Source organism: Vanessa cardui, chromosome 22 (genome assembly GCF_905220365.1).
Source record: "Vanessa cardui chromosome 22, ilVanCard2.1, whole genome shotgun sequence".
Classification (NCBI taxonomy): Eukaryota; Metazoa; Arthropoda; class Insecta; order Lepidoptera; family Nymphalidae; genus Vanessa; species Vanessa cardui.
Window position 1 is genome coordinate 8,776,648 of NC_061144.1, and position 27,973 is coordinate 8,804,620.

The following is a 27,973-nucleotide window of genomic DNA, read 5'->3' on the forward strand; positions in this document are numbered from 1 at the left end:
CAGGGGCCGGATTACTGGGAGTCCACTGTATATGTCCCTTGCCTTGCGCATGTAGCTGCACTAGCTAAGTAAGTAATCTAAGTATTCTTGCTTGGCGGTGGATAACCTGAGTGGGTCTTACCCAGACGGGCTTGCACAAATGCTACTAACAAGGAAATTAAAAAAAAAATCGACTTGAAATGCGTGAACACAAAAAAAAAAATCGTTCAAATTGGTTTATAGTCGGCGGAGATATTGCGTATAAAAAAGTTCATGCCCAATTTTCCACCCTTAGGGGTTGTTTTTTTATTATTAAATTTAAATGGGACCACCCTTGAGGTATTACCTATACGCCGAATAAAGATTAGTTCAAATCGGTTCATAATTGGCGGAGTTATCGCGTAACAAACATAAAAAAAACATACGGGTCGAATTGAGAACCTCCTCCTTTTTTTGAAGTCGGTGGATAATTTAAAATCGTACGTAACTAACCTTACAGATGAGTGTTCGATCTTATTTTTCATTGCTTCCTTAAACATAATCGCTTTTTTTGTAAACGGACGCTGTTTTCTTTCAATTCCGTTCAATTCAAGTTCCTGTAATTTAATTTTATTTAAATACTTGATTAGCGCCCTACTTTACATTTATACACACACTTACAGGCATAAATTTTCCAGGAATAAAAAAAATACTGTACTGTAAAATATTGGCCCTTTGCCCAATATTTGTTTGCTTAAAAAAATAATCTGTCATAATTCGATCGTAAATGAAGTGATAATTACAGAATTCAAACTATACATCGAACCGCAAGGTAGAACATAAATGTAATCAAATTTGAATTTCGAATGCTTACCAATATTTTTCCGTTATCTCGTATTTGATTGGTTAAAGCATTCCGATATTCGATTTGCCGTCTCATTTCCTCATTGGCACTGTTCAAATTATTTCGTAGTTCATTGTACGCTGTCCTTTTCACTCGTTCCATGTTCTCTCTTCTCTCTTGTCTTTTTTTTTCTAATTCCCGATTCCTTTCTTCTATGTGCCTTTTGTATTCTTGAGCTGCAGTCTTTAATTAAAATATTATCTTCCTTTTAGATTGGAAGTAAATGTATATATTTCCTTTATTTGGGGTTATAATTAATATGCTTTAGAAAGGGGTTGCCGATCAACACACAACAAAAAATAGTCGATTTCCATGGAAGGAGGAGTTAATACTAATAAACAAATTTGATCTTAAATTGACATTTATTTAATTATTAATTAGGGCCTACAACAGTTGTAAATAACATAACATGTATACAATACATGCCCCATATCTGATTAAAATAAATATATACTACCAATTACAAAAGAACACATTCCGACTATGGCAACAATATCTAATTATCTTAAAAATAATTTAACAATTAGTTTACATGTTAATTTATTTTTTTTCGTATGATAGAAAGCTATTATTCCTGAGTGATAAAGGGTAGGTATACATTATATATCTCTAGAAGATCAGATAACTGACTGTAAAATTAAAATTTTGATTTTATCATTTTAATAAATTATACCCGTGCACAGCCAGTGCAGATTACTAGTATATAATATATTTAACATTGTATATAAGATCATTTTCTGCTCGTCATATTCATATAAACGTATATGGAAATCCAAGATACTCACCACTTTATTCTCCCATTTATTCTTTTCAATTTGTCTGTTAATTTCGTCTGACTCTTTCTCCCTTTGTTCTTTCCACTGTGTTGTTATTGTTTCTGCATCCCTTTCTAATTGATCTGCCATCTTTCTTTCACGGTTGTAATTTTCCACAAATACTTGCTTCTCTATTTTTAAAGCTTGCTGGAAATAAATAATCAAACCATTGCATCTGTTGCTGTTATCATTAAAATTTTATTGATTTTTTATGGTATAGGTTGGCGGAAGGGCACATGGGCCACCTGATGGTAAGTGTTCACCATCACCGATAGACAATGACGATATAAGAAATATTAACTATTCCTTACATCGTCAATGTGCCACCAACCTTGGGAACTAAGATGTTATGTCCCTTATGCCTCTACTGGCTCATTCACCCTTCAAATCGGAACACAACAATACTACTGTTATTTGGCGGTAGAATAACTGATGAGTGGGTAGTACCTACCCAGAGGGGCTTGCACAAAGCCCTACCACCAAGTAAAATTCTAAACAACAATCAACAGAAGGCATTGCATTCAGATCGGGATTTGAAATGATTACCAATAAAACAAGTATAATTTTTCTGTGAAGTAATTCAGAGTTTGAAAATTGTTAGTGTTTAAACTCTCGTGTAAGAAAAACTGAATATATGAGCTTTTTCATCGGATGTAAGGTATAAGTTAGTGCTGTTCTATCAGATTACTAGATTGAGAGATTACTTAGTACACTTATGTTAATGCATGCAGTTGAACACTACAATAATTAGTGTACATACCTAGTAGGTGTGTATTGGCAATGACGGCTGTGGCCGAAATTGGTTAGGACATGATTATTACCCAGTTTGGCACCCAATCATGATAAAGTTCCTCAATTCTTTATCGATACTTCTATACTACTTTAATATTATAAATGTAAAAGTAACTCTGTCGATCTTTCACTACCAAACCACTGAACCGAATTTGATGAAATTTGATATGAAGCAAACCTGAAGTCCAAAAACGGACATAGGCTTTTTTTCCTAACACATGACAACTAGCTCTCTAAAATGCGAGCGAAGACACGAGCGACAACTGGTTTGAAATACGGGTATCAGTATTTTCTTGTGCCATTATTTACTTCTGAAATATTAATCTTTGTATGATTTTATAAAACAAGTATTTTCGTGCGACAGGTGAAAGTTGAACCTTAATAAGGGATAAGGGAATTGAATATTTTCCTGCAAAACGTTGAAATATTGCAAGTTCTTATAATTTTGGAAAACAATTCTTACAATTTGGTCCAACTCTCTCTGTCTCTCTTTTCTCAATTCTTCCATTGCTATTAAAATCGTGTTAACATCCATCTCCCTCTCTTGTCTCTTTTTATTTCTAATTTCCATTTGCTTTAAATCATATCCTTCTATGAAGTTCTTTTTATTGAGCATCTGCTGATCCTTTTTTCTTTTGATTGCTGTCAAATAAGTATATATGTGTAGGTATGTACATTTAATCATATAAGTTGGAAGTAAAGGCATATTCGAAAAACAGTAACTACTGTTTTATACAAGTATATTTGTAAATTTGTACGAAAACACACTCATAATGTCTTAAACCTTTGTTTTCATACAAATATTAAATACTTTAGTATAACTTTGTTACGTTTACTGGCGTTAACTTTTTATAAGTTGTTTTAAAGTTGAAATATGAAAGGAAAAAAATAGATGTATTTCCGCGACATTAATTCGAATTCGAAGTACGAATAAAGTTTTGGTCCAGACTCACTTCTCGTTCACCCAAAATTACTGATTCCTTTTTAATTTTGAGTTATATAATTTAAAATCATTTTGCTATCATATGGGGCCTTTATTTTTATAAATATGTAATTGTATATGTATAAACTATGTGTATGTTTTTTATATTCTCAAATAACTTTACTAAATAACATTAAGGCCTTTACTGTCTATAGATAAAAATTAAATATATTTACTGTAGAAAATCATGACCGCGTGGATTGGGGGTAAGAATACATAGCAGCATTTCTACGTTGAATCGCAATTAATATCCCTTGGGCAGAAAATGAACAAAAATTTATATTTACCATCATAATAATCTTGTTCCATTTTCTTCTTCAGGTTTTCCAATCTTCTGTTCTCTACTTCTCTCTCAGTCTGCAACGCTTCTTGTCTCTGTCGATTAGCGCTGGTTATTTGTTTGTCGTATGCCATTCGACGTTCAAACATTTCTCGTTTACGTTTTTCCGATTTGATTCTCTCGATTTCTTCCTATAACGCCCAAAAATATAACTTGAATATTATCCATTAATGTAAAAAAATAAATAAAGCAAAGTAGTGAGTGTAGTGCTTTATTGACCAAGGATAACAATCAATTTGCTTGTTAGGCCTTGAAGGCCTAGATGGATAGCAATTCATTACTATTGCTGTAATTTCATTTAATAAATGGGAGCCAGCGTACACACGGTAAAAGGTATGTAACATTTTAGTTGCTAATTGGTATTTAAGGAACAGTTATTGTCTTACATTTTCTAAAGACGACGTAAAAACATGGTATTTTCATATTTTTTGGCCAAGATCTTTCAAATTAATTAGCAACAACCAACGATATATATAATACATATTAGTGTGAATGTCCCAAGTTTAGTTCTGATATATACGTAGAGAATACATGGTCTAACCACTTTTAGCAAACTCTATACGCTTAATTTAATAACAAAATGGGTTTAAAATGGGTTTATGGGTACGGTTTTACTCACTGAACACTCTTATTACGTGAATTTGACAAACCTTTCTTCTAAGATCGTTCATCAGAACCTCATGCCATAATTCATCAACTTCTGCTTTGTTCTTTTCTATATTTGCCTTTTCTTGCATTTGCATCTTCTGCATTTCACGTAGTTTGATCTCGTCTGATTTTGTACAGCGCATGCCGTTAGCTCTGAATAAAATTTCATTAATTAAATCAATGTTGTTACAGTCAGATCGAAAAAGATTTGTGTCAGGTTGAGCCGAATCTTCTATACTAAATTATCTCCACAAAAAAATAGCCAAAGAAAATAACAGTGGCCATATTATGGCGCAAACACGGGTGCACTCTCTATTTTCACGACTCATCAACCGATAGGGCAGCAAGACCTACACAACAGAAAAAAATTCAGGCCCAGGACCTTTATCACGGAAGTGTACACAGTCCAAATTACAAAATTCGTGTAGTTACCTAAATATTTCGGTAGAAAAATCCAAAAATTTAGCGTCGTAGAAGCTTGTATTTTTTTAGTGAAATGAGTTCCTTGAACGAATGCTTTATAATAATATGTCGAAAAGTGTTCAACGAATTTTTTAGTTTGGTACTTTAGGAGCTTTCATAAGGAGCTGTAAGAGTATTTCCCCCGTTGGCAAATATTTGCAGCAAACATTCGTTGAATGCGGTTTTTGTGAATTTCCACCCTCTATGTCCTTTAACATATCAGCTGCGGTTATTATTAATACCGCATGGGGATAAATGTCCCTCCCCATGCGGGAATGAAATAACGCACCTCGATACAAATATCCCGAATATTGTTAAATAGCTTGATAGATCATGTGTAGTTGCCTTGAAACTGCAACTATAGTCATCCTATTGTCTACACAACAACAACAGCCTGTAATTGTAATTTCCCAATACTGGGTTAAGGCCTCTTCTCCATTTGAGGAGAATGTATGGAACATATTCCAATGCGGGTTGATGGAATACACGTGGGGCAGAATTTCTATGACTAAGACACATACAGGTTAACTCACTTTCTTTACTCTCTACACCGCCGAAGACGAGATGAATTATTAACACAAATTAATCACATGAAATTTCAGCAATGCTTACCTGGATTTGAACCCGCAATCATCGGTCAAGATGCACGCGTTCAATCTGGGCCATCACGGCTCTTATCCTATTGTCTGATGTAGGAAATATATACACTGGTATATTTTTTGGAAGTCTATTATTATATTGGAATGAAAAGCTGGACCGAATGATTGAACAAATTGTTCAGCGTACATATCGTACGTTATCGACCTTCAATGTAATACAACAATTTCCATCATTGTTGTGCGACTGTGCGTTAAACACATGAATAATTTCTTGAAAAATTCGTTCCGAGGAGAATTAATATTACGTTTTATGATCATATTTGTTAATTGTTACAAAAGTGTAATATTTTTGGTTTGCACTGAAATTTAAATCGTGATTTTTTTTAATAAGTATTGAAACAACATTTTTTTCGAGGTAAAGAGATCGCACATCACATACATTACTCTGATCCCACTGCTATCCCACAGCTAAAGCAATTGTGTTATAGAAAATCATAAACTACATCACGACTACATCCGGTCGCCTCGGCTAGGAATCGAACCAGGGACATCGGAGTTGCGAACCCATGAAAACCGGTGTACACACTACTCAACTACGGAGGTCGTTTAATTTTTCAAAAGGGAAGGGCCAAAGGAATTTAAAATGACCATCATTACTTATTATGAACTACATACTCCTATCAATCTCACTCTAGAATTATACATACATTTTTTCCCTTTCTAAAGCTTTTAGACAATTTCTCTCTTTTTCCCTCTCTATTTCTTCTTCATATTTCTTTATCTTGCTGTCTCTTTCAGTACAATATTTACATTCTTGCATAGCCCGTTTAGTATATAGTTCATGATCCAATTCGTATTCTTCTTTTTGTAGGATGTTCTTTAATTTTTCTCTCCTCTGTCAAAGGTTAATTTCTTCTTGATTTAGTAACTTTCTGACCTTCTCTTCGGCCCTGTTTACTATAGCTCTGCAAATTGACAAATGACTATTAATATCTTTTATTCTTGTACTGTCGCCTGAAATACAGGTTTATACCTAGCTCAGGGACAGTAGATTCTATTTGCATATACCTTTTATCCTTATGCATTGTAATCAGATGTCAATGTCTATGCAATTGTGATGTGTTTTGAATAAATAAATTATTAAATATTTAAAAAAATATATATATTAATATGCATTTAAAATCAATCTAATCATGAAATAACAGCTTTTTACTAAACGCATATGTATATGCATAAATGGCACAAAACCAAAATAACGTTTTTTTTTATTTTTGTCTGTCTACCTGTCTGTTTGTTCCAGCTAATCTCTGGAATAGTTGAACCGATTTTGACGGGACTTTCCCTGGCAGATAGTTGATGTCATAAGGCTAATTAATAATTCGTAACTTAGGCTATAACAATTACTTTTTTGTTAGATTCAAACGCGCAAGATGTATCGGTCACAGCTTGTTATTTATTATAAACTTACTTTTGCATATGAACTTTATCGTAGTCCACAATATCGATAGTTTTCTTCATTTCGTTTACGTCAATAACCGTTTCAGTCTCGCAATGTTGCCTTACCTGAAAATATATTAAAAGATAACAATGCTTAAATAATAAAAATATTTGCAAAGGAACCAACAAAATCAATAAGAGAGTTTAAATTCAAAGTAAACAAATATTATACGGTAGTATTTATTTTATTATTACTAGTAAAATTTATTAAACTTCCTGGGAAATCTATGCAAAATAAAATAAATATTTCTTTATGTAAGTGATTGATTGGTATGGTCCGGATTTCCAGCCAGAGTTTTTATTTATTACTGGCACCTAAAAAGTTCTCTATGACAATAAAACAATTCAATAGAATCGATCTTTCTATTTTCAAATTCAAATTGATTTCCAAAACATCTTACTCGATAGTCTTAAGTATAATTGTAATGACATTTTAGAATACCCAGAATTTGATTACGAATAATTCATTGTTGGAATAGTTTTTTAAAAAACACGGTTATAGTACATATAAAACTATATATAATTACCTTCCAGAAAGGAATTGGATGTCCGAAATAAACAGCCTTCGGTTTTGAGAACATTTTGTTTACTTTGACCATTTTATAATGAAAAATGAACGATGTATTTGAACTTGTCTCTGTCGGTGACACTTGAAATATTATACTTCGGAGAAATCGATCCAACAGTCAACAGTAACTGGGGTAGTTTGATACACGCAATATTAAATCTATAAGAGCGTGTTTATCGACTTTTACCACAGGGTTCCTTCGCTTTTACTAAATATACGTTTATATATAATCATAAATGTGTTTTTGAATTTGAATTTCGATCTATTTATAATCTTGGAGCTATAGGCTCTCTTCGGGATGTTTTTAACAAAGTAGGAATACTCACTATTGCGTCACAATATATTTACAACAACATTATGTATATATAGTAACACTGAACACTTTAATAAAATCTGTGATAATTATTGTATGCGCACAAGAAGTAAGGATAAACTTTACGATATCGCAAAGTCAATAAATCCTTCTTGTGGCAAGGTATCCATTTCTATAATAAATTCCATAATTCCATAATAAAAAGCGTGGAATTAATGCTTGTTGACTTTCAGACAGAATATATTACATGCATATATAATTGTAATTAACTAACATGACTATTTTTTAGATGGTGAAAAAGAGTAATTACTGAGTTTCTTGCCGGTTCTTGAATCTACTTTTTGAACCGATGGTAGCTTGACTTAGTAATTAAATGACGATTCAACGAGCTTGTAAAAGCCTACTTGAATAAATTGCTTCATTATTTTTATCATTGCTATTTTCATTAATATTTATTTATTTATTTTCACTCATATAATATTATATTTTTAAATATAAAATACAAACATATAAAATATATTTAAAAATATAAAATACAGAGGCCAACCAGTAGCGGGAACAGGGTCCAAGCCACCGGTGGTCAGGGCCCCAGAGAGAGGAACTTCCTCACAATACGAGCCGTGCCGAGGAGTACTGCCTTCTGCATCAGGCCCTTGACCCAGCTACCCAACGAGAGCCTCTTAAGGTGTTGGTCGAGGCTCTTGGCCATTAGGCCATTCGCTGAAACAACTATCGGCACAATAACTGCTGTATCCACATCCCACATGTCGACAACCTCGTGAGCTAAGTCAAGATATTTTATTTGTTTATCTTTCTCAGCCTTCACGAGATTCTCGTCATGAGGGATGGTGATGTCAACAATTATCGTGCGGCGCTCTGACCGATCTATCACCACTATATCAGGCTTGTTGGCGACAACAGTCCTGTCAGTGATTATAGATCGGTCCCAGTACAGTGTGATATGACCATTCTCGAGAACTGGGTCGGGCACATACCTGTAGTATGGTACCTCTGATACCACAAGACCGTATCGAAGTGCAAGTTGTTGATGGATAATCTTGGCCACTTGATTATGTCTGTACAAATACTCTCCGTTAGCAAGACGAGAACAACCGGAAATAATATGTCTAAGGGATTCGCCCGGAGTGTGACACGCCCGACATATGTCCACCGTGCCATCCCTCACAATATACTTCCGGTAATTGTTCGTCATGATAACTTCGTCCATAATCGCACAGACAAAACCTTCGGTTTCACCAAATAGGTTACCGAACCGTAGCCAAGATACGGACGCCATAAAGTCCACATCGGGTCCATAAAGGGCCCGATAGAAGCGTCCGTGTAACTCCTTGCTCTTCCATACCTCCTTGCGGTTCTCAGTACTTAGTACTACAGGCTTGCGCCAGTTCTCTTTGCCTAAGGAGAGCGGAGTTAGCCCCTTGTCCATTATAACTACATCTCGGTGCATATCCAAGTCAGTGTGGAGGAAATACTCCCTGAGTTTGTATACCTCACGGTAAACGGCACGCTTTTTAAATGCCAAGACCCTACGTCTTGGCATTTAAAAAGCCACGGCCACCATATCTCCGTGGGATATACAATCTCATCACCGAAGACCGAGGATGATGCATTCGATATGCAGTCAGCAGGACGCGGACTCTCCTATCCAAGGCTAGTTCTTTTTGAGTCCACTTGAGTATGCCGAAAGAGTACATCAAGACCGGCATGACCCAACCATTGAAGGCGCGAACCTTATTGCCACCTGATAAAAGACTTTTGAGTACTTTTTTCAGGCGACCAAAGAAACGCTCCTGCAATGATTGTTTCATGTCGGTCACATTGATGCCTAACGCTTCCGACATACCCAAGTATTTGTATGACAGTGATTTAAAGTTTATGGAATCTGAAAGTTGTAATCCGTCAGATTCCATAATCTCTCCTCGTTTTACATGCATAACCGCGCATTTGTCAACTCCAAATTCCATTCTAATAGAATTACTAAAAGTTTCTGTTACCTTTAGTAACTCCACTAGTTGTGAACCTGAAGGTGCAAAGAGCTTTAAGTCATCCATGTAAAGTAGGTGGGATATTACTTTACCTCCTCTCCGCAAACGATAGCCTAGCCTTGAACCCTCCAACAGAGTACTTAGAGGGTTCAAGGCTAAACAAAACCACAATGGACTCAAACTATCGCCCTGGAATATTCCCCGCTCAATCCTTATTGGTTCGTCATCACCATGAATCGTTCGGCATCCTGGATAGCGAAGAACTGTCCGCCATTGCCTCATACATGATCTCAAGAAACTGCATAGAGTTGTATCTAATTTATACAACTCCAGCACCCTCAAGAGACATGTATGCGGCACGGAATCATAGGCCTTCTTGTAATCTATCCAGCATGTCGACAGACTCTTTCGAAAACGACGAACCTGTTGGCTAATGGTCATATCAATGAGGAGTAGCTCCTTAGTGCCTCGTGATCCACCCCTACATCCATTCTGAGAGACAGACAAAATACTATTATTCTGTATGTGACTATTAATCTTATCTCTCAGAATGGAGGTAAGGAGCTTATAGACCGTCGGTAAACAAGTAATCGGTCTATAATTTTTAGGATCCGTTGCACTACCTGACTTATGGAGCAGGTGGGTGACTCCGGTGGTAAGGAACTGTGGAAGCGACCCAGACTCTAGAGCTGACTGGAACTGAAATGCCAAGCATTCATGCGAGCTGCGCAGCCATTTTAGCCAGAAGCTATGCAGTCCGTCCGGTCCCGGAGACTTCCAGTTGGGAACAGAGCGAACTGCGGCGACTACATCTTCAGAAGCGATGGAAATTTTTCCCATCACTTCCAAAGGCTCGCACGCTTGCCTGACCTCCAGCATCCAATCACCTTCAATGTGGTCGACGGGTACCGACCAGATGTTGCGCCAAAATGTATTCGTGGCATCATCATCTGGGCGACACCCATCGCTCACATCCTGGTCGAGTCGCTCCCATGTTCTGTACACCCACCTTTGATCGCTCTGGAATTTGCGATTCAAGTAATAACGGTCCACTCGCCGCCTGTACCGACGAATGCGGCTTGCCCATGCATAAACTTTTTGTTTAAGGAAGTCAATACGCTCCACCACATGGGATGGATACTCTTGCGGACCGATACCAGTCCCCAAGAATGCCCGCCCCACGAAACGCATTACACGTGGACGCGTATTCCCTTCCTTAAAACAATATAGTTTTCCAATGAGCACTCTGGTCTCACTAATTCGCTTCTCAATCCTGCTCTGCCAGGTCGGTGCAGCAGCCTTTGGTCGTGTAGCTCGTTCGGTGTCTTCAAATGTTACACCGGCTACACGACATGCTGCAACAGCCGCACAAAACAGAATTGAGTGCGTATCCTCGAGATTTTCACTGCTCTCAAAATAATCTGCGAGCAGTGAATCCAAAGTGCACACTAGGTCCCTATTCCGTTTAGACATGGGCAAACGTGGCAATCGTGGCCTAAGCTCAGCGGGAGTGTTACGATACTCCCGAATCGCATCCCCCAGTGCGTTCCTCAATTGATCACTGTACTTACTTGTTGTAATAGCCATGTCACCACCGTCCTCATCATCATGTTCTGGGCCCTGTGGTATTGCAGGAAGTGGTTCCTCAACCACGGGCGTTGACAGGCCGGAAGTTACACCGCTATTACACGTTTCTGAGCGAATCCGATCAAGTACGGTGTCACTCAGCCTGTTGTTACGCAGAATGACTCGCACCTGATCCGACAGTCGTTGAGCCGAGACGTTGATAGCTGGTTCAAGCGCCTGAAACAGAGAGAGCATCCTAACACGGTACGCCGTGAGGTTAGTTCCCCCCTCTGTAGCCCCATAGTATGCGCGCATGACATTTTCATTAATGGATTGTGTCCATCGCATGCGCTGCACACCACCACCGGAAGCGGGGACCCTGTTCGAGACCGGTTGGCCTCTGGCTCCCAAGCCCGTCGGTGGCCGGCGTCTCCCCGCTCGACGTACAGGTGTTGGCGACGTCGGCGGGGAGAAGTACTCGTCGCTCGAGCTCGACGCAGCTGCAGACACCAGACTACTTCCTTGTGCGGATTCCTGTGCCTGCGAGGCGGAGCTGAGCGGCGGGTCCGGGGATGGATAATTGTGCGCTCGTTTTCTGGTTCTTGTCAACATTTTTCTTGGGTTTTATACATTATTTATTTTAGTTTGACAGTGTCACTTTCATTTTCGGTGGAATTATTATTATATGTATATTTGTTCATTTTTGTAGGATTTTGTTGTTGTATTTTATTATTAATGGTCTAAAAATATATGTTTACACTCTTTTAGATTATTATAGATATTTTTAAATTAATTTATTGATATAATTTTATGACAGCCCATTTTTTCTCATGTTGACGTATTAATATTATTTTTATAATAAAATATTATTAATTACATATATCTGTCTACCTTCTAATTAAAAAAAAAATACTCATTTCTAAGTAAACTTCAGGATAGTTAGATAATAAAACAAGATATTTGAATGTTATTTTAACTATTTTCTGGAAATTTAATTATACAAGCCCACTGGCGATAGAATGGTTATATTTTATTCAATGAGAAGCAAATTGGATGCTCAATAGTGAATTCTATCGTGAAATGTCAAAAGGATTTGTATCGATGCGACATATTGATACTTGTTACATTCAATGTCGTATTATAAGCTACTTATTGACAATTTATAATTCAAATCATCGTGGAGTTGAATTCATTTTTGTTCAAAGTAAAACTCAAACAACTTTATTCAACATAGAAGCATTACACTTTCTTATTGATGGTCAATTGAAACACTACCACCGGTTCGGAAAAGAAGAGAAGAACCGGCGAAAGAAACTTAGCGGGTTTTTTTTTTATTTGTTTTTTTTTTTATGGTATAGCTTGGCGGACGAGCATATGGGCCACCTGATGGTAAGTGGTCACCATCGCCCATAGACATTGACGCTGTAAGAATTATTAACTATTTCTTACATCGTCAATGTGCCACCAACCTTGGGAACTAAGATGTTATGTCCCTTGTGCCTGTAGTTACACTGGCTCACTCACCCTTCAGACCGGAACACAACAATACTGAGTACTGTTGTTTGGCGGTAGAATAACTGATGAGTGGGAGGTACCTACCCAGACGGGCTTGCACATATATTATATAAACAATTTAATATGAGATGAAATAGCCAGGAGGTGCTATCGATCGTACATGTTCTACGAAAATAGTGTTATGTATTATAATATTCTACTTATATGTATTGACGACCTCCGTGGTCGAGTGGTGTGTACATCGGTTTCCATGGGTATGTGGTTACATAGAGTTGAAGATTATCATTAGTCTTCTATGTTGTCTTGGATCTGGGTATTTGTGGTACCGTCGTTACTTTTGATTTTCCATAACACAAGTGCCTTAGCTACTTACATTGGGATCAGAGTAATGTATGTGATGTTGTCTCATATTTATTTATTTAAAAAAAAACATAGAATGAAATTGAAAAATAGTAATTCTTCGTTTAGTTCTTGTAGTATTAGCAACTGCATCATTATAGTGGCTTCGTAAGCCAAATTCTGAAATCCTGGTTGCAAAATTTAGGTCAGATCAAATATCTGTCAGAAAATTTTTAGTAGCAGCCCGGAGTTTGGTATTTAAGTATTGTTTACACGGCGGTGCCTAACAAAGTTAAAAGTAAAACCTGATCTATTTCCGTTCGTATAGGATTTGCAGTTATTTTGGAGTATGAGAGTGAAGGAATAGTATGATTGATATATGTGCACTGTACATGTTACATTTGTGTGTGTATGTGTATACATGTATGCATTGATGTGTTCATATTAAGAGTTTTGTTATTTTATGGGGATGGTGTCTAAAATAGTTTGTTTCATTTGTGTCAATTAGATTTATTTCTCGTCTTTTTTCGTCTTTTAAATATGTTTTGTATATTCAGGGTAAGAAAACCTTCGCCAGTTTTCAAATAATCCCTTAATCGAGTCTTAAACTCTTCGTACCTTTTGAATTTAATCAAATCAAACATCTAATCATTGCGACGCAATATGTCATTGTCGATCGGTAAAACAGATTATCACTCATACTGAGCACACGAAAACAGATCTTAAGGTGACGAACCTTTTCTTACAAATGATTTACATATTAATATTGTATGCGAATCAATAAAGTGAGTTTTCAGGAGCATGGAGTTTTAATTCATATTGTGTGATCAGCAGAATAGTGCAGTGTTCACAGATAAGCAGGTAAATTTCTAGATGTATCGAGTATTTCTGAAAATATTTGAATTATTAAATTAATCTATTTTTAAATAAATAAAATTATTGTAATTAATATGGCATACAGAGCAGTTTTTTTACACTCGAGTTTACCTAACTCGTTTTTATATGGAACGAAGTTGATAAGAATTACAAGAAAATAATACGTTTTATTATTTTTTATGGTAGGTAACCGGCAACAATATTATTAAAATGCCTAATTGGTTTAATAAAAAAATTGCTAAAGATTTCTTTGATAAATTTTCTCTGTACACGATGATTTCGGATTTCCCTACAATGTTATATTTTGTGTTTATTAATGTATTACTTGATATATGGAGGCTGACTGGCAAATAGGCCACCTAAGATAAAGTGTAAGGTAAATTATAGTGACTTCCCATTGTCATTGATACTGAGAAATAGAAACCATCCCTTACATCACCAATACATCATCAACTTTGGGAACATGTACTTATACATTCATTCACTCATAAAGCACACTACGTCAAATTAACAGCGGAAGTTTGTGTGTGTGAGATGAATGATATGAGAATAATGAAAAGAAAAAGTACAATCTAGATTATATTTGTTAATTAGCGACCGGCCCCGACTTCGCACGGGTACAATACTGACACAAAATATACTACAGAACTTGTTTATTTAAGACATCCAATAGAAACGTCTAAAGTTATCAGTGTTTCTTTACTATATTGTCAATGTCGGCGGCCTCCGTGGTGGAGTGGTGAGTACACCGGTTTTCATGGGTACGCCACTTCGAGGTCCCGGGTTCGATTCCCGGCCGAGTCAATGTAGATTAAGATTAAGATAACACAAGTGCTTAAGCTACTTTCATTGGGATCAGAGTAATGTATGTGATGTTGTCTCATATTTATAAATGTGTTACATACACGAAACAACCCCTTGAATTTCTTAGTCTAGTAATAAAAACCGCATCAAAATCCGTCGAGTAATTTTAAATACCTAAGTATACAGGCACAGATAGCTGGAAGCGACTTTGTTTTATACTTTTTAATTATGTACATATGATATATCTATAGTATCTACATAGTATATCCGTCTGATACAGAGCAGTATAAAGACCTGTCAGACTCATGGGACATGGGACGTTGTTGACACACTTAAAAGCGTTTTAATAAAAAGCGTTATAGTAAATGTACATGGATTTCCATAACAAAATCGCATGACGCCTCTTTTGTATTACGCGCGGCTGTACCGAGTTTAATTATGATTATAGATATATAAAAATCAGTAAAGTAACAGCCTGTCAATTTCCCACTGCTGGGATAAAGCCTCCTCTTCCATTAAGGAGAGGGTTTGGAACTTATTCCACCACGCTGTTCCAATGCGGCTTGGTGGAATGCACATGTGGCAGAATTTCGATGAAATTAGACACATGCAGGTTTCCTCACGATGTTTTCCTTGATCGCCGAGCACGAGATGAATTATAAACACAAATTAAGCACATATATATAGTGGTGCTTGCCTGGGTTTGAACCCGCAATCATCGGTTAAAATGTACGCTTTCTAACCACTGGGCCATCTCAGCTATAGATGTATATTGCTCCTGTTTCATACAGCTTGCGGTATTGTTTGAGGTTATTGCCAATGCTAGGTTGTAGCGTTACAATATGTAGCTGTCAGTAGTATTTGGTCATTAAACGGATTATCTATTGAAATGAAAAAAAAAACGATTGTATATTACCGCTTTTAACCAGACAGTCTTGTAACATAACTAGTGACCCGCCCCGGCTAAATATTCTACAGAATTTGTGTATATACGACGTCACAATAGAAACATATAAAATTATCATTGTTTCGTTATTATATTGACCGTGTATTATATACAAAAACCTTCCAAATCACTCTATCTATTAAAAAAAAACCCCATCAAAATCCGTTGCGTAATTTTAAAGATCTAAGCTTATATAGACATATAGGACAGAATAAGTAAGCGACTTTGTTTTATACGATGTCATGAAGAGTCACCCGTACTGACGACGCAGAAGCATAATATAGATTCTTTTCATGTTTTTAACTTCGAAGAACGAAAACTTTCATACAACATTTTCCTTCCCATTTCCCTTCTCTTAATGTTTAAATTTACTTATTTATGTTATGAATGCTTTGTAATGTGAATCTATGTTCCGAATTTTTGTCTAGACTCAGTGTTTTGACTCAGGTTATACGTGATACTCAGGAGCTCAGCACATAAAAAAATATTTTCGACTTGAGTATTACTACAATTGGCTGGTTATAGATTCAATACCTGCTCATAACATGGGATGGGATGATATAAAAATATTTTTATGAAATCGTAAAGTTCATCATTAATATGTATGAATAGTAAATTTCTTCAAATTATCTAAATATTTTAATAAAAGAATACCTTTTGTTTGATTGAACGTGATAAACTTAAAACTACACCAAATAAATTTCATATTATTTTAACAGATAGCCTGATTAATGAGGTAACTTGACGTGCATAAGTAAAATGTTTTAAGGTTTTGTACGAATTGTGTGAAAAATTAATGCCAAGCTGAAATTTTAATATAATTTATAATACGACATATACAATAGGGCTGGTTCGTTTTTTGCCCAGAGTATCGGAATTGCGATTCAACGGGGAAATGCTGCTAGCATTCTTGCCACCTTTCCACGCGGTCAAGATTCATACAGTAACTAGTTTTAGTTCATATGTGCATATATTTAATCATTTAATGTTATTAATTCTTATGTTAATAAATGTATCCATTAAAAAAAAATAATACGACATAATTTTTTTATGTAGATCCTACACGTGCGAACAAGGGTCGAGTAGGCTAGCTAGTGGAATATAAATGACTTTCATACCAAAATAAATGTAAATTGAATGAATGATTAATGAAAGATGACAACTTAAATAGTATAATCTGTAATTGAATAAAATTTTTCTTATTTATTCTAATATTAAAAAAATAATGAACGAATAAAAAATGGCGGGTGGCCTACTCCATTTTGATTTACCGCAAACACTTAAAGGAAATAGGTATGCTAAAAATAGCGACGTAGAATACCTAATTCTTGATACACAGAACGAAATATATTAGAAATGGCATGTACTGTATAAAAATATTTTATAAGTTACTAGATATCCTTTCACACTTCATCATCACCATCAGTCCGTACCCGTCCACTGCTGGACATAGACCTCTCCAAGTGCACGCCACTGTGGTCTTTCTCCGGCTACTCGCATCCAGCTCCTGCCTGCCGTCTTGCGTAAGTCGTCACTCCACCGTGCCCTAGGACGTCCTACACTACGTTTGCCGAGACGCGGTCTCCACTCTAGAACGTGTTTTCCCCAACGGTTGTCGGTTCTGCGACAAATATGGCCAGCCCACTGCCACTTCAGCTTACTAATCCGGTGGGCTATGTCGATGACTTTGGTTCTTTGACGGATCACCTTATTTCTGATGCGATCCCTTAGAGAAACGCCAAGCACAGCCCTTTCCATAGCACGCTGAGCACGCTTTCACACTGTACGTATAAATAGAATTTAAAACTATTAAACGCAAAAACAACAACAACAGCTTGTAAATTGCCTATTGCTGGGTTAAGGCCTTCTCTCCATTTGAGGAGAAGGTTTTCAACATATTCCATCACGTTGTTCCAATGCGGGTTGGTAGAATACATATGTGTCAGAATTTCTATGAAATTAGACACATGTAGGTTTCCTCAAGATGTTTTCCTTTACCACCGAGCACGAGATGAATTATAAAAACAAACTAAGCACATGAATATTTAGTGGTTCTTGCCTGGGTTTGAATCCGCAATCATCCGTTGAGATGCGCGCGTTCTAACCGCTGGGCCATCTCGCCTCCGTAACTTTCGTAAACAAATCAATCAATAGAAATTAATATTGAATTACTTAATTTTTTTTTGTTCTTTTTTGGGTTCTTCCCTTATTTTAAATATACGAATGAATGGTGAGGGCGATGAATTGTTTACGAACGAATAGAATACATTATTTTTTGTTTAGTAAAAATAATACGTAAAAGTATATTTTTTTTTGAAATATCGATAAACAAATACCAAAAAGTTTTTATATGAGTACTATAATTTATATTTACTTTCTAAAATTAAATTTATATTCATAAATGTCAATATAAGCCCAATCAATATTACCTAATTTAACATTATGTTGGAATGTTTACATTTTAATTGTTATTAAATTAATTTTCATTTAATATGAATCTAATCACAGAACTATTTCAACTATGTATTTACCACAGAATACATATTTGGATCTCGTGTCGCTCAATCTGTATTAGATAATTTATAAGCTGTTATATATTTCGATTATTTTATTTTACAAGCAGTCTGCATGTTATTGTTTTAAATGAGTAATTAATGATGTCAATATCTGGCCACTTTGAAACTAAATTAAAAAAAAATGTGTGTTGTACTTTTTTATGTATAACTATTTTAATTTATAATATTTAAGAAAAGGGGCAATAAAACGTATAAAATTTCGTCAGTTTACAATTTGTCAACTAAGTTAGTATTTTCGAAATCAATAGTTAATATTCCGACTAGATTTGTGTTAATTTCTAGAATCTTATTTATGCAGTTACGTTTTTATTACAAGTAAATATATAATATATTCATATTTTGTTAGTGTGTCCGATTTCATAAAAGATCGATTTCAGAACGTCATTCGTTTGGCTTTAAAAAATAATACAAGATGTTTCCCGTCTAAAACAAAAAAAAAAAAAAATTAAATTGACGGTCACTGATTTAATGTAATTATATACTTTTGACTTTTAATTTAATTTTAACCTTATTAGTATGATTATAGAGCTTATAAAATTTAACAGATAATAAAACATATTCTGTATATCGGTGTAGTTTATAGTAATATTAAATAAAGCCTGTTATTCATTAATGACATTTCTGCTTCGCTGTTCTCGGTATGCATACACAATGCCAGAATCTTGTCTTTACGTGTTTGTATTTGCGTTTACTTCAGCACATTTGCTTGCTGTGCCAAATATCAAAGCTTAGCCTACTTTTCAAATTTTCTAGGTCTGGGTATGGTATACTTTTTAAATAGTACCCGCAAATATCAAAAATGTTAAGTTTCTTAATAAGACTTTGTTTTTAAATAAAGCTCACCATTCATTACAATCCATGACAAAATCGTAATTTAAAAAAATCTTACGTTTTCGAACGACGAAAATTCTTAATTTAAAAATGCTATCATTGTTTATCACCGTCATAAATATTCGTAATACGCAATTAAATTAATAACGAGTGACAACCCTAAAAGTGGTGTGAGACAGTACCACACCCTATGTTCAACCACTATTCTCGTATTAAGTAAATTAACTAACACGAATAATAGCATACTATAAATCGGTCCATGCACTTTCTGTAATGGCCACGGGTTCGATGACCTCGCGTGCCATCAGCCATATTGTTATGGGCTATACACTATTAGATAAGATTGCGATCTGCCCTTAGCATTTCTGATGCTATTATACCGCTAATACTGTGTTTGGATTTCTTACTAAGAATTTATTTTATTTAACATTAGAAAAAGTTAAAATTTCGTTTAAATTTTTGCAATATTAATTTAGTGTAAGTGTAAAAATGATCGTTTCAGTAAGTTTCAGTTTCGTAACAGTTTTTAATTAAATAAATTTACCTAAAAATAGTATGAAACAAAGTTTCTTTCTAGAACAAAAAACGAGGAAGGTTTCTTTTGCTATTTTTATGCTTAATATTAGTCATCTCACACAACTGAGACATCTTATAAGCAAGTCACGTATAATGCAAGCTGATAATTTTGCGTGGAGGGGCGCGTCTTCGTAAGTAAATAGACCCATAGTTATCTTGGGCGTTCAGGACAGGTTTAAATTATCTCTTATATCAGAATATTCTAATGTTCTTAGAAGATCGGATTATCGGTTTTCATAATACATGGAACACCTGTACTATACTAGGTAAACGATGTTATTTTTCCTTTATTTGTGTTTTGTTTATTTTAAGTTTAGATGTACCTAGACAAGTTTACGGGAGCAAGACAGACTTTTTTAAAAATATATAATATTTGAGTTTTAAAATATTTAATTATAATTAAAATTGACACGACCGAACAGAGGTTTGTGCTCTAGTCGAATGTTGTTCACTTTTTACATTTTGTAAAAAGTGAACAACATTCGTTTCCCAAGACGTATGATCCCAAAGCATAGAATCACACAATGACTTACATTCTGCTGATTAAGCATTCGCTTCTATTGTCTTAATGCTTTGAGATAACATAACTTCCTGCGTTTTGTTTATTTTATATTTATGTTATTATTATTGTATAAGTGTTGACAACGAATACCGATGTATGGATAAATCCAGTGGGGTTTTTGTTACATCGTTGTCTGTAATAACAAAGCATGTATAATGATATTCAATAAATCGATATTAAATAAAGTGCTACGAAAAATCATTCGATGCAAAGAGCTCGGGTAAGTGTAACGATTATAGTTGAATTTGAAAGACATATTCACGATAAACAACATCATATGTCTCATATATATGGCATATATGTTATAATAAATAAAAGTATTGAAATAACAGTATCTTTTAAATACAGTTTTTGATGAGAAATAGAATTAGTACTTGACATTATCTTTATTCAAGAGTGGAGATGGCCCAGTGGTCAGAACGCATGCATCTTAACCGATGATTGCGGGTTCAAACCCAGGCAGGCACCGCTGATTCATGTGTTAAATTTGTCTTTATAATTCATCTCGTGCTCGGCGGTGAAGGAAAACATCGTGAGGAAACCTGCATGTGACAAATTTCTATGAAATTCTGCCACACGTGTTTTCCACCAACCCGCATTGGAACAGCGTGGTGGAATATGTTCCAAACCTTTTCCTCAAAGGGAGAGGGGACCTTTAGCCCAGCAGTGGGAATTTACAGGCTGTCGTTGTGTATTATCTTTATTAATATTTTTTTACTGTCCGAAGTCGCTTGTTTAAATTAATTATAAAAAATCAGTTTATTTATAATTCAAATGTTTTGATTGTTAATCTTTCTTTTTATTATAAATAGATAACTTACCCGACTTCAAAACTTCAGAACATTGCTCTTAAATGAGTTTAAGTTTCCATACTATTATCAATTAATCCATAATTTAAGTTATTTATCGAGGAATCCTTGGCATGTTTGCGGGGAGGTTGTGGAAAACGCAATAACTAAGCCTCACGAAGCAGACGGGACGAAATCACGTCAACGACCGATCGGCTTAATAAATAACGGATAACACGCTATCATTCGAAACTCACATATTCAGGATTTAAAAGTGAAATTTGGTAAGAGTGATATAATATTGTCGAACATATATTTTCTTTATAAGTACATCATCATTATATTTAATCAAAGTCGCTTACCGCTGTCTGTCCCTATGTATGCTAAGATCTGTAAAATTACGCAACGGATTTTGATGAGGTTTTTTTTTAAATTGATTCGAGACCAAGGTTTTGGTGTATAATACATGTGCAATATAGTAAAGAAACACTGATAATTTTAGAAGTGAAGTGAAGTGAAGTTAAAATTTAGTATCAGTATTGCACCCATTCGAAGCCGGGTCGCTAGTATATAATATTTTAATTAAAATTTTATTGTATCACACAATTAGGAAGATCGTATTACACCTTACATTTCGTTTACTTATCAATTTGAACCCTAATATGTAACGACACTGTACATTTATGCTGAAAAGTGTTAACAATAATACAGACGTGTTAAAACAAATATTGTTAATTAAAAAAAAAAAAACTTGTGAGTCTTCAAAAGAGAGCGTGCTCTTTTCTTAAAGGCCGGCAATGTACCCGCAAGCCCCCTGGTGTTGCAGATGTCCATGGGCGGTGGTAGTCACTTTCCATCAGGTGAGCTTCCTGCTCGTTTACTATTTATCTCATTAAAAAAAACCATAACGTAACTTGTACAATAATAGAAACTTGAATTACTGAATTGATCGGATAACTAGCTTGTAATGTTTCATATCCCGAGATCTTAGTTTCTCATCTCAGGCAGAGGCATTCCATAATAAGAAATCGAAACTCACAGCAGACTACGAGCGTGAAATATCAGAATATAAGGGACATTAAGCGAATGATTATAAACTTTATAGAATACACGTGTCAAAATGACGTAGCACTGAGTGAGATACGAAGTGAAATCTTATAGAATTGCACTTGAACTAAAAACATAAAAAATATGGATTTTTTAGTCCGAAAATTCCCAGCTGTAGTTTGGTGTTCGAAAGTCGGCAATAGTATAAGCCTGGTTTTCGGCCGGCGATATCAGAATTCGGTTTGCCGTCCGATGCGATTATTCGCATACATCTGTGCTCTGTAATATCTCGCCCATTAGTAACCCTTCGGAAATTCAAACAGGAGAATACTATTACTAACAAACATTCCCAAGATAAAATTATTCAATAGGCTGTCCGACACAGAAATAAAGAGATACTCTGTATCAACCCTCCTTTAATTAGTAATTATTCCAATTTAAAAAGAACATTTTATAATAAATGACGACTTTTTCAGTTGTTAGAGCACTAATCCTACTAATAAATCGTCTTTTTTATCGTATAGGTTGGTGGACGAGCATATGGGCCACCTGATGGAAAGTGGTCACCATCACCCCTAGCGAATGACGCCGTAAGAAATATTAACCATTCCTTAAAACGTCAATGTGCCACCAACCTTGGGAATTAAGATGTTATGTCCCTTGCCTGCCTAGTTACACTGGCTCACTCACCCTTCAAACCGGAACACAACAATACTGAGTACTGTTGTTTGGCGGTAGAATAACTGATGAGTGGGTGGTACCTACAAATACGGGCTTGCACAAAGCCCTACCACCAAGTAAATCACTTTATTATTATCGTTATTTTCAAAATCTTCTAACAAAACAATCCAGTAGGGGTAGAGTCGAAGTTGTATATATAATCGGGGATAACCGATATGATATCATTACGCGAAAAATTTAAAGAAATAGGTGTATTAACGGCTGTTTCACAATATATTTATGATAATATAATCTTTATACAAAAGAATATTAAAAATTATTCTATCAATGCTGATGTACATACTATTAATACAAGAAATAAGAATAAACTTGTAACCCCCAGTTTCCGTTTGCATACGGTAAATAGAACGTTTTTGGGCAATGGTATACGCATATATAATAAGATACCGGAAAATATAATCAATTTACCATTTTCAAAATTTAAAAATATTATTAAGACTAAATTAATAAATAAATCATACTATTCATTAAAAGAGTACTTTTTAGAAAGAAACGCCTGGAGTTAGGCTCGGATTCCATCATAGGACGCTAATTACTGTCAATAACAGCATTGTAAATGTGTTTATTTGAAAAGAGCAACTATGCGAGTTTCTTGCCGTTTCTTCTCGCTAGAAGCTGCTTTCCGAAACGGTGGTAGTATTTGATTATTGACGATTCAAAAACGCTTCATTGTGAAGTTTACTTGAATAAAATTGATTTGATTTGATTTGATTTGATTTGATAAGTGGTCTTCAATTGCGATGATGCCGAGGAGGAGGAGACGAAATTATTTGTGAGGAAAAGTCAAAGATGGATCGGAACAAAATCGGAAATATTATAAACGTTATATGTTACTAGAATTAGTAAGTAGTGTTATAAGAGCCCAGTATCTCCCAGTGGTAAGAACAACGTAAATCCCAACTATCCGGGGGCAAATACAAGTCATTTGGAGTATTTAAGATTTCTTGAATTTTGTCTTTCGTGTGCATTTAAGCAGCGTGGTTCATCAAAAATCAAAAATAAAAAAAAATCAAAATAAACTTTATTCAAGTAGGCTTTTATAAGCACTTTTGAATCGTCATTTTACAATTAAGTCAAGCTACCACCGGTTCGGAAAGTAGATTATAGAGTAGTCATGTTAATTAAATACAATTATTTCAATTAATGTATCCTGCTTGGAAGTCAACAGGTATTAACTCCACGCTTTTTTATCATCTACAAAATCTTTTATTGAATTATATGCTTTTTTTACCAATGTATTTTTTACAAACGATTTGAATTTACTAAACGGCAAAGTTAAAAATTTCTGCGGAATTTTATTATAGAAACGGATACCTTGCCCCAAGGAGGATTTATTGACTTTGCGGAGTCGGAAACTTGGCGTTATAAGCTTATCCTTACTCCTAGTGCACATACCATGATTATCACTGATTTTATCAAAGTGATCAATGTTACTGTGAATATACATAATATTGTTGTAAATATATTGCGACATCTAATCAGTTAGTTGTCTAACTTTTCTAACCGCGTATGTTGCGGAGCTGAGTCTTCCTGTTAGGGATGATAAATGAGAAGTCCACTGAAGTCTGGAATCCAATTCTATTCCTAAAAACACCGTAGTATCAGCTACTTCAAGACGGTCACGTCATCAGAGTTCAATCCACCTCGTCAAGAAAAGAGGCCTTAGCCCAACAGTGGATTACTTAATCCTGGAGGAACGAATTTTGTCTAACTGATTTTATAAATGTTTGACAGCTATCACGGCTGTAGGACGGATTATGATATTAAATTACCTACTAAATTATGACGTAATCTTTAAAATTTTTGTTTACAAAAGCATCCAATCATTCATGTTTATTTACGCACAGCGTACTCCTGTATGAAAGTATAATTAAGGACCCAATTGAGAGTCAAGGCTCTTTTGAAGATCAGTTTTGCATGTGTTTTTCTCCTTTAACACTTTTGTATGTAAATGTACCCCATAATTACTTTCTAGGGCGTTATTAACCTTGACGTCACATTATGCGTGTATCCTATTACACCCTAACTCTTCCCCTCGCTTCATTTAATTCAAACGGAAGATTTTTCTTTTTAAATTATAAAATTCGAAATTTGAATTTTTGTTTTTGTTGGAGATTGTTTTCCTTTGCCATATTATAAATATATATATATATATATATATATATATATATATAGATATTTTAAGAATGATAAGTAAATAAATTTGACTATGCCTTGTACCAATGGGAACAGCCTTGTAATCTAAGATGTTATGTCCATTGTGCTTAGTAACAGCCTGTAAATTTCCCAATGCTTTGATAAGGTCTTCTCTTCCATTAAGGAGAGGGTTTGGAACATATTCCACCACGCTGTTCCAATGCGGGTTGGTGGAATGCACATGTGGCAGAATTTCGATGAAATTAGACACATGTAGGTTTCTTCACGATGTTTTACTTCACCGCCGAGCTCGAATTGAATTATAAACACAAATTAAGCACATATACATAGTGGTGCTCGCCTGGGTTTATTAATAATATGCAATAATAATGTATAAATTATGATATAGCATCAAATGTCATAACACCGTATTGAAGGCTAGGGTTAGTCTCGTAAATAAGTTGATTTTTCGTTTCAGTACAAAATAAAGTTCGACCGTGCTTCAGGTTTAATTAAATCTGTAAATTGTCGACACAAAAGTCCTTCTACTTCCTAAGTAGGCACTTAAATAAGTTTATGTAATTCTATTCATTACATTTCTGTCACAAACGTTGCACGGAGATTTCTGTTAGCGATAAGACCGCTGCACGCTTTTAACGTTAAATTTATACTTTCCTATGACGATTTATGTATGTGTGCAATATAGTTTACAAACACACACGTCTCCGCGATATCACTACGTAATTACACTCCTTAGGCGCGAGCGAATACATTAAACATGCCTCTGATATGCGCCATTTCCTTTCCTCAGCTTGCTACTTTATGTAGTCGTATCATTACGACTTGTATGGCGTTGATTTGTTATTCTTATCATAACATTAGTGCTTTATTTATTTCACGACTACGACTTCCTCGTTAGGTTGGTGGTTAGATATAGTCACAGACCCCGAAATTCTAATTAACAGCTTAGAGTCTAGAAAATGGCAACGTTCACTACCATTCTTCGAAAAGCACGTAAATCCGTCCAACTCTATTAACTTTCCTCTCTTAAACCGCTGAACCGGGAGGCCTGGGGAATGGCATAGGCTGCCTTTTTAATTCACCCCTCGAGGGTGTAAAAGTTCACGGTTTGAGTCCTATAATATTTTTAGCGCATGGAGAAGATCGTGTATTATAAATTCGAATTTAACTCTGTATGTTTTTGAATGTTTTGCATTTTCACGGACAAACATTTGAACCGAAGCAGGCTATTATTTAGCAACTGACCAATAACTCCTAAAAAGCGAATGAAGCTAACGACAACAACTAGTATCAAATAAATATGACGGCAAGTGACTGATGCTGACAAGTTTTCAAAAACGTTTTTTTTTTGCTGTTCCATTTTGTCAGCTCAATTCATAATTTATAAAGTTTCGTTGTTTTTTTTTTTAATTCTCGCTGAGTACTTCGTGGAAGGAATGCTAAATGCTATTGTATTTTAAACTTCGAAAGAATTGTAACTTAGGTGGTGATTTGTTTCATTTTTAAATTAAACAATATATTTTCTAATTCTATGAAGTATCTGATTTTAGACAAAGAGGATTATTTACTTATCGATGATGTGACTTTGAAAATGTTGCTCCATCACATTGAGAACTGCCTTTCCCGAATACATAAATTAATAATCGATAAAAATGGAGGTTTTGTTGGACAAAGATTCAATAAAATAAATTAATAATATTTGAAAACAATTAAATAACAATAATAACAATGTAACAATTGGTGTTACTAAAACTATAATGTGAACTAAAACAATAACAAAAATAACGTAACGTTATTAGTTGTAAATTACATTTTATACATCCGTATAAAATAGAAAGAGACAGAGGAAAAGAAAAGAGGTCATCTGGAAGGTATAACGCATTATAGCCGACTTCAAAAAGGAGGAGGTTGTCAATTCGTCTGTATTTTTTTTCCTATACGTGAAGACTTCTGGTAGTTTACACTTCTATAAAATGCGTGGAATAAGTTTGTTCCAATATCTTGAATAAACATGAAACAGTATTAGATAATAATATTAAAGTGGAAAGTAACATTTAATTAGATAAGCGGTTAATTTAAATTATGCGCTATCGTCCGTGGCAATGCTGGTAACATTCTTGCTATCATTCCACGCGGTTATGATTTGTACTGAGCCTATTTTCACTTAACGATGCTGAGATTCGTTACATAGTGAGTCTGAAATTTCTGGTGTCTATATTTATCAATGTAATTCGTATGTATGGATAGATATACGGCAATAAAATTTCTATTTTTCTATTTATGATTTTCATCCGATACATATTGATTTTCGTATTATGTTACCTTAAATTATAAACACTAGTGCGTGATAATTCATTAGGTAGATTACCGGCGTGAATCCTTTTTTTTTGTATTTCGCAGGCAGGAGGGTGATACCTCCCGCCGCGCTATTCCGTGCAGGTACTTATCGAAGCATCCGTGCCCGGTAAGTACCTGTGTCATCTTGAGGATGGTGTTCTTTCCTTCGACCCAGGGACTTAAGTGAGGACGGATCGCCTCCATTGTCGCCAGACCAGCCGTGGGTGCTCCTCAAAATCCTCCTGCCATCGGGCGATCAGTGCTTGTTAGGCTTGAGCCTTGATCCGCCTGACCTCCACCGACCCCGGCGCGGTTCCTCGCCTCGACCCGGAACCGGTACACCTCCGCGAGCACATCCGCCTGGGGCTCCCAGGGCGGATCGCCCGCAAGAAGTGTCACCGCAGTCCACGACACCATATGGTACCCTC

General features: G+C 35.3%; 1 protein-coding gene across 1 annotated transcript; it reads right to left on the reverse strand.

Moving 5' to 3' along the window:
* Positions 1-321: 321 nt before the first annotated feature.
* LOC124539210 (calponin homology domain-containing protein DDB_G0272472-like) lies at positions 322-27,962 on the reverse strand. The gene is made up of 12 exons (XM_047116507.1): positions 27,839-27,962; positions 11,130-11,239; positions 6,969-7,063; positions 6,438-6,465; positions 6,208-6,395; positions 4,442-4,592; positions 3,739-3,922; positions 2,933-3,111; positions 1,651-1,824; positions 833-1,045; positions 472-575; positions 322-325 (listed from the first exon to the last, which is right to left on the reverse strand). The coding sequence occupies exons 1-12, from the start codon at positions 27,960-27,962 to the stop codon at positions 322-324; spliced, it is 1,554 nt and encodes a 517-aa protein (XP_046972463.1).
* Between the last annotated feature and the right edge of the window lie 11 nt (positions 27,963-27,973).

What these genes read in the sequence shown, in the direction of transcription:
- LOC124539210 (XM_047116507.1), bottom strand. Translation starts at nt 27,962, where the DNA reads ATGGTGTCGTGGACTGCGGTGACACTTCTTGCGGGCGATCCGCCCTGG. An exon ending in TGAACGATCTTAGAAGAAAG is followed by an intron (nt 3,923 to 4,441) that starts GTTTGTCAAATT and finishes TGGGCGTTATAG; the next exon opens with GAAGAAATCGAGAGAATCAA. An exon ending in GAGATAACGGAAAAATATTG is followed by an intron (nt 576 to 832) that starts GTAAGCATTCGA and finishes ATTAAATTACAG; the next exon opens with GAACTTGAATTGAACGGAAT.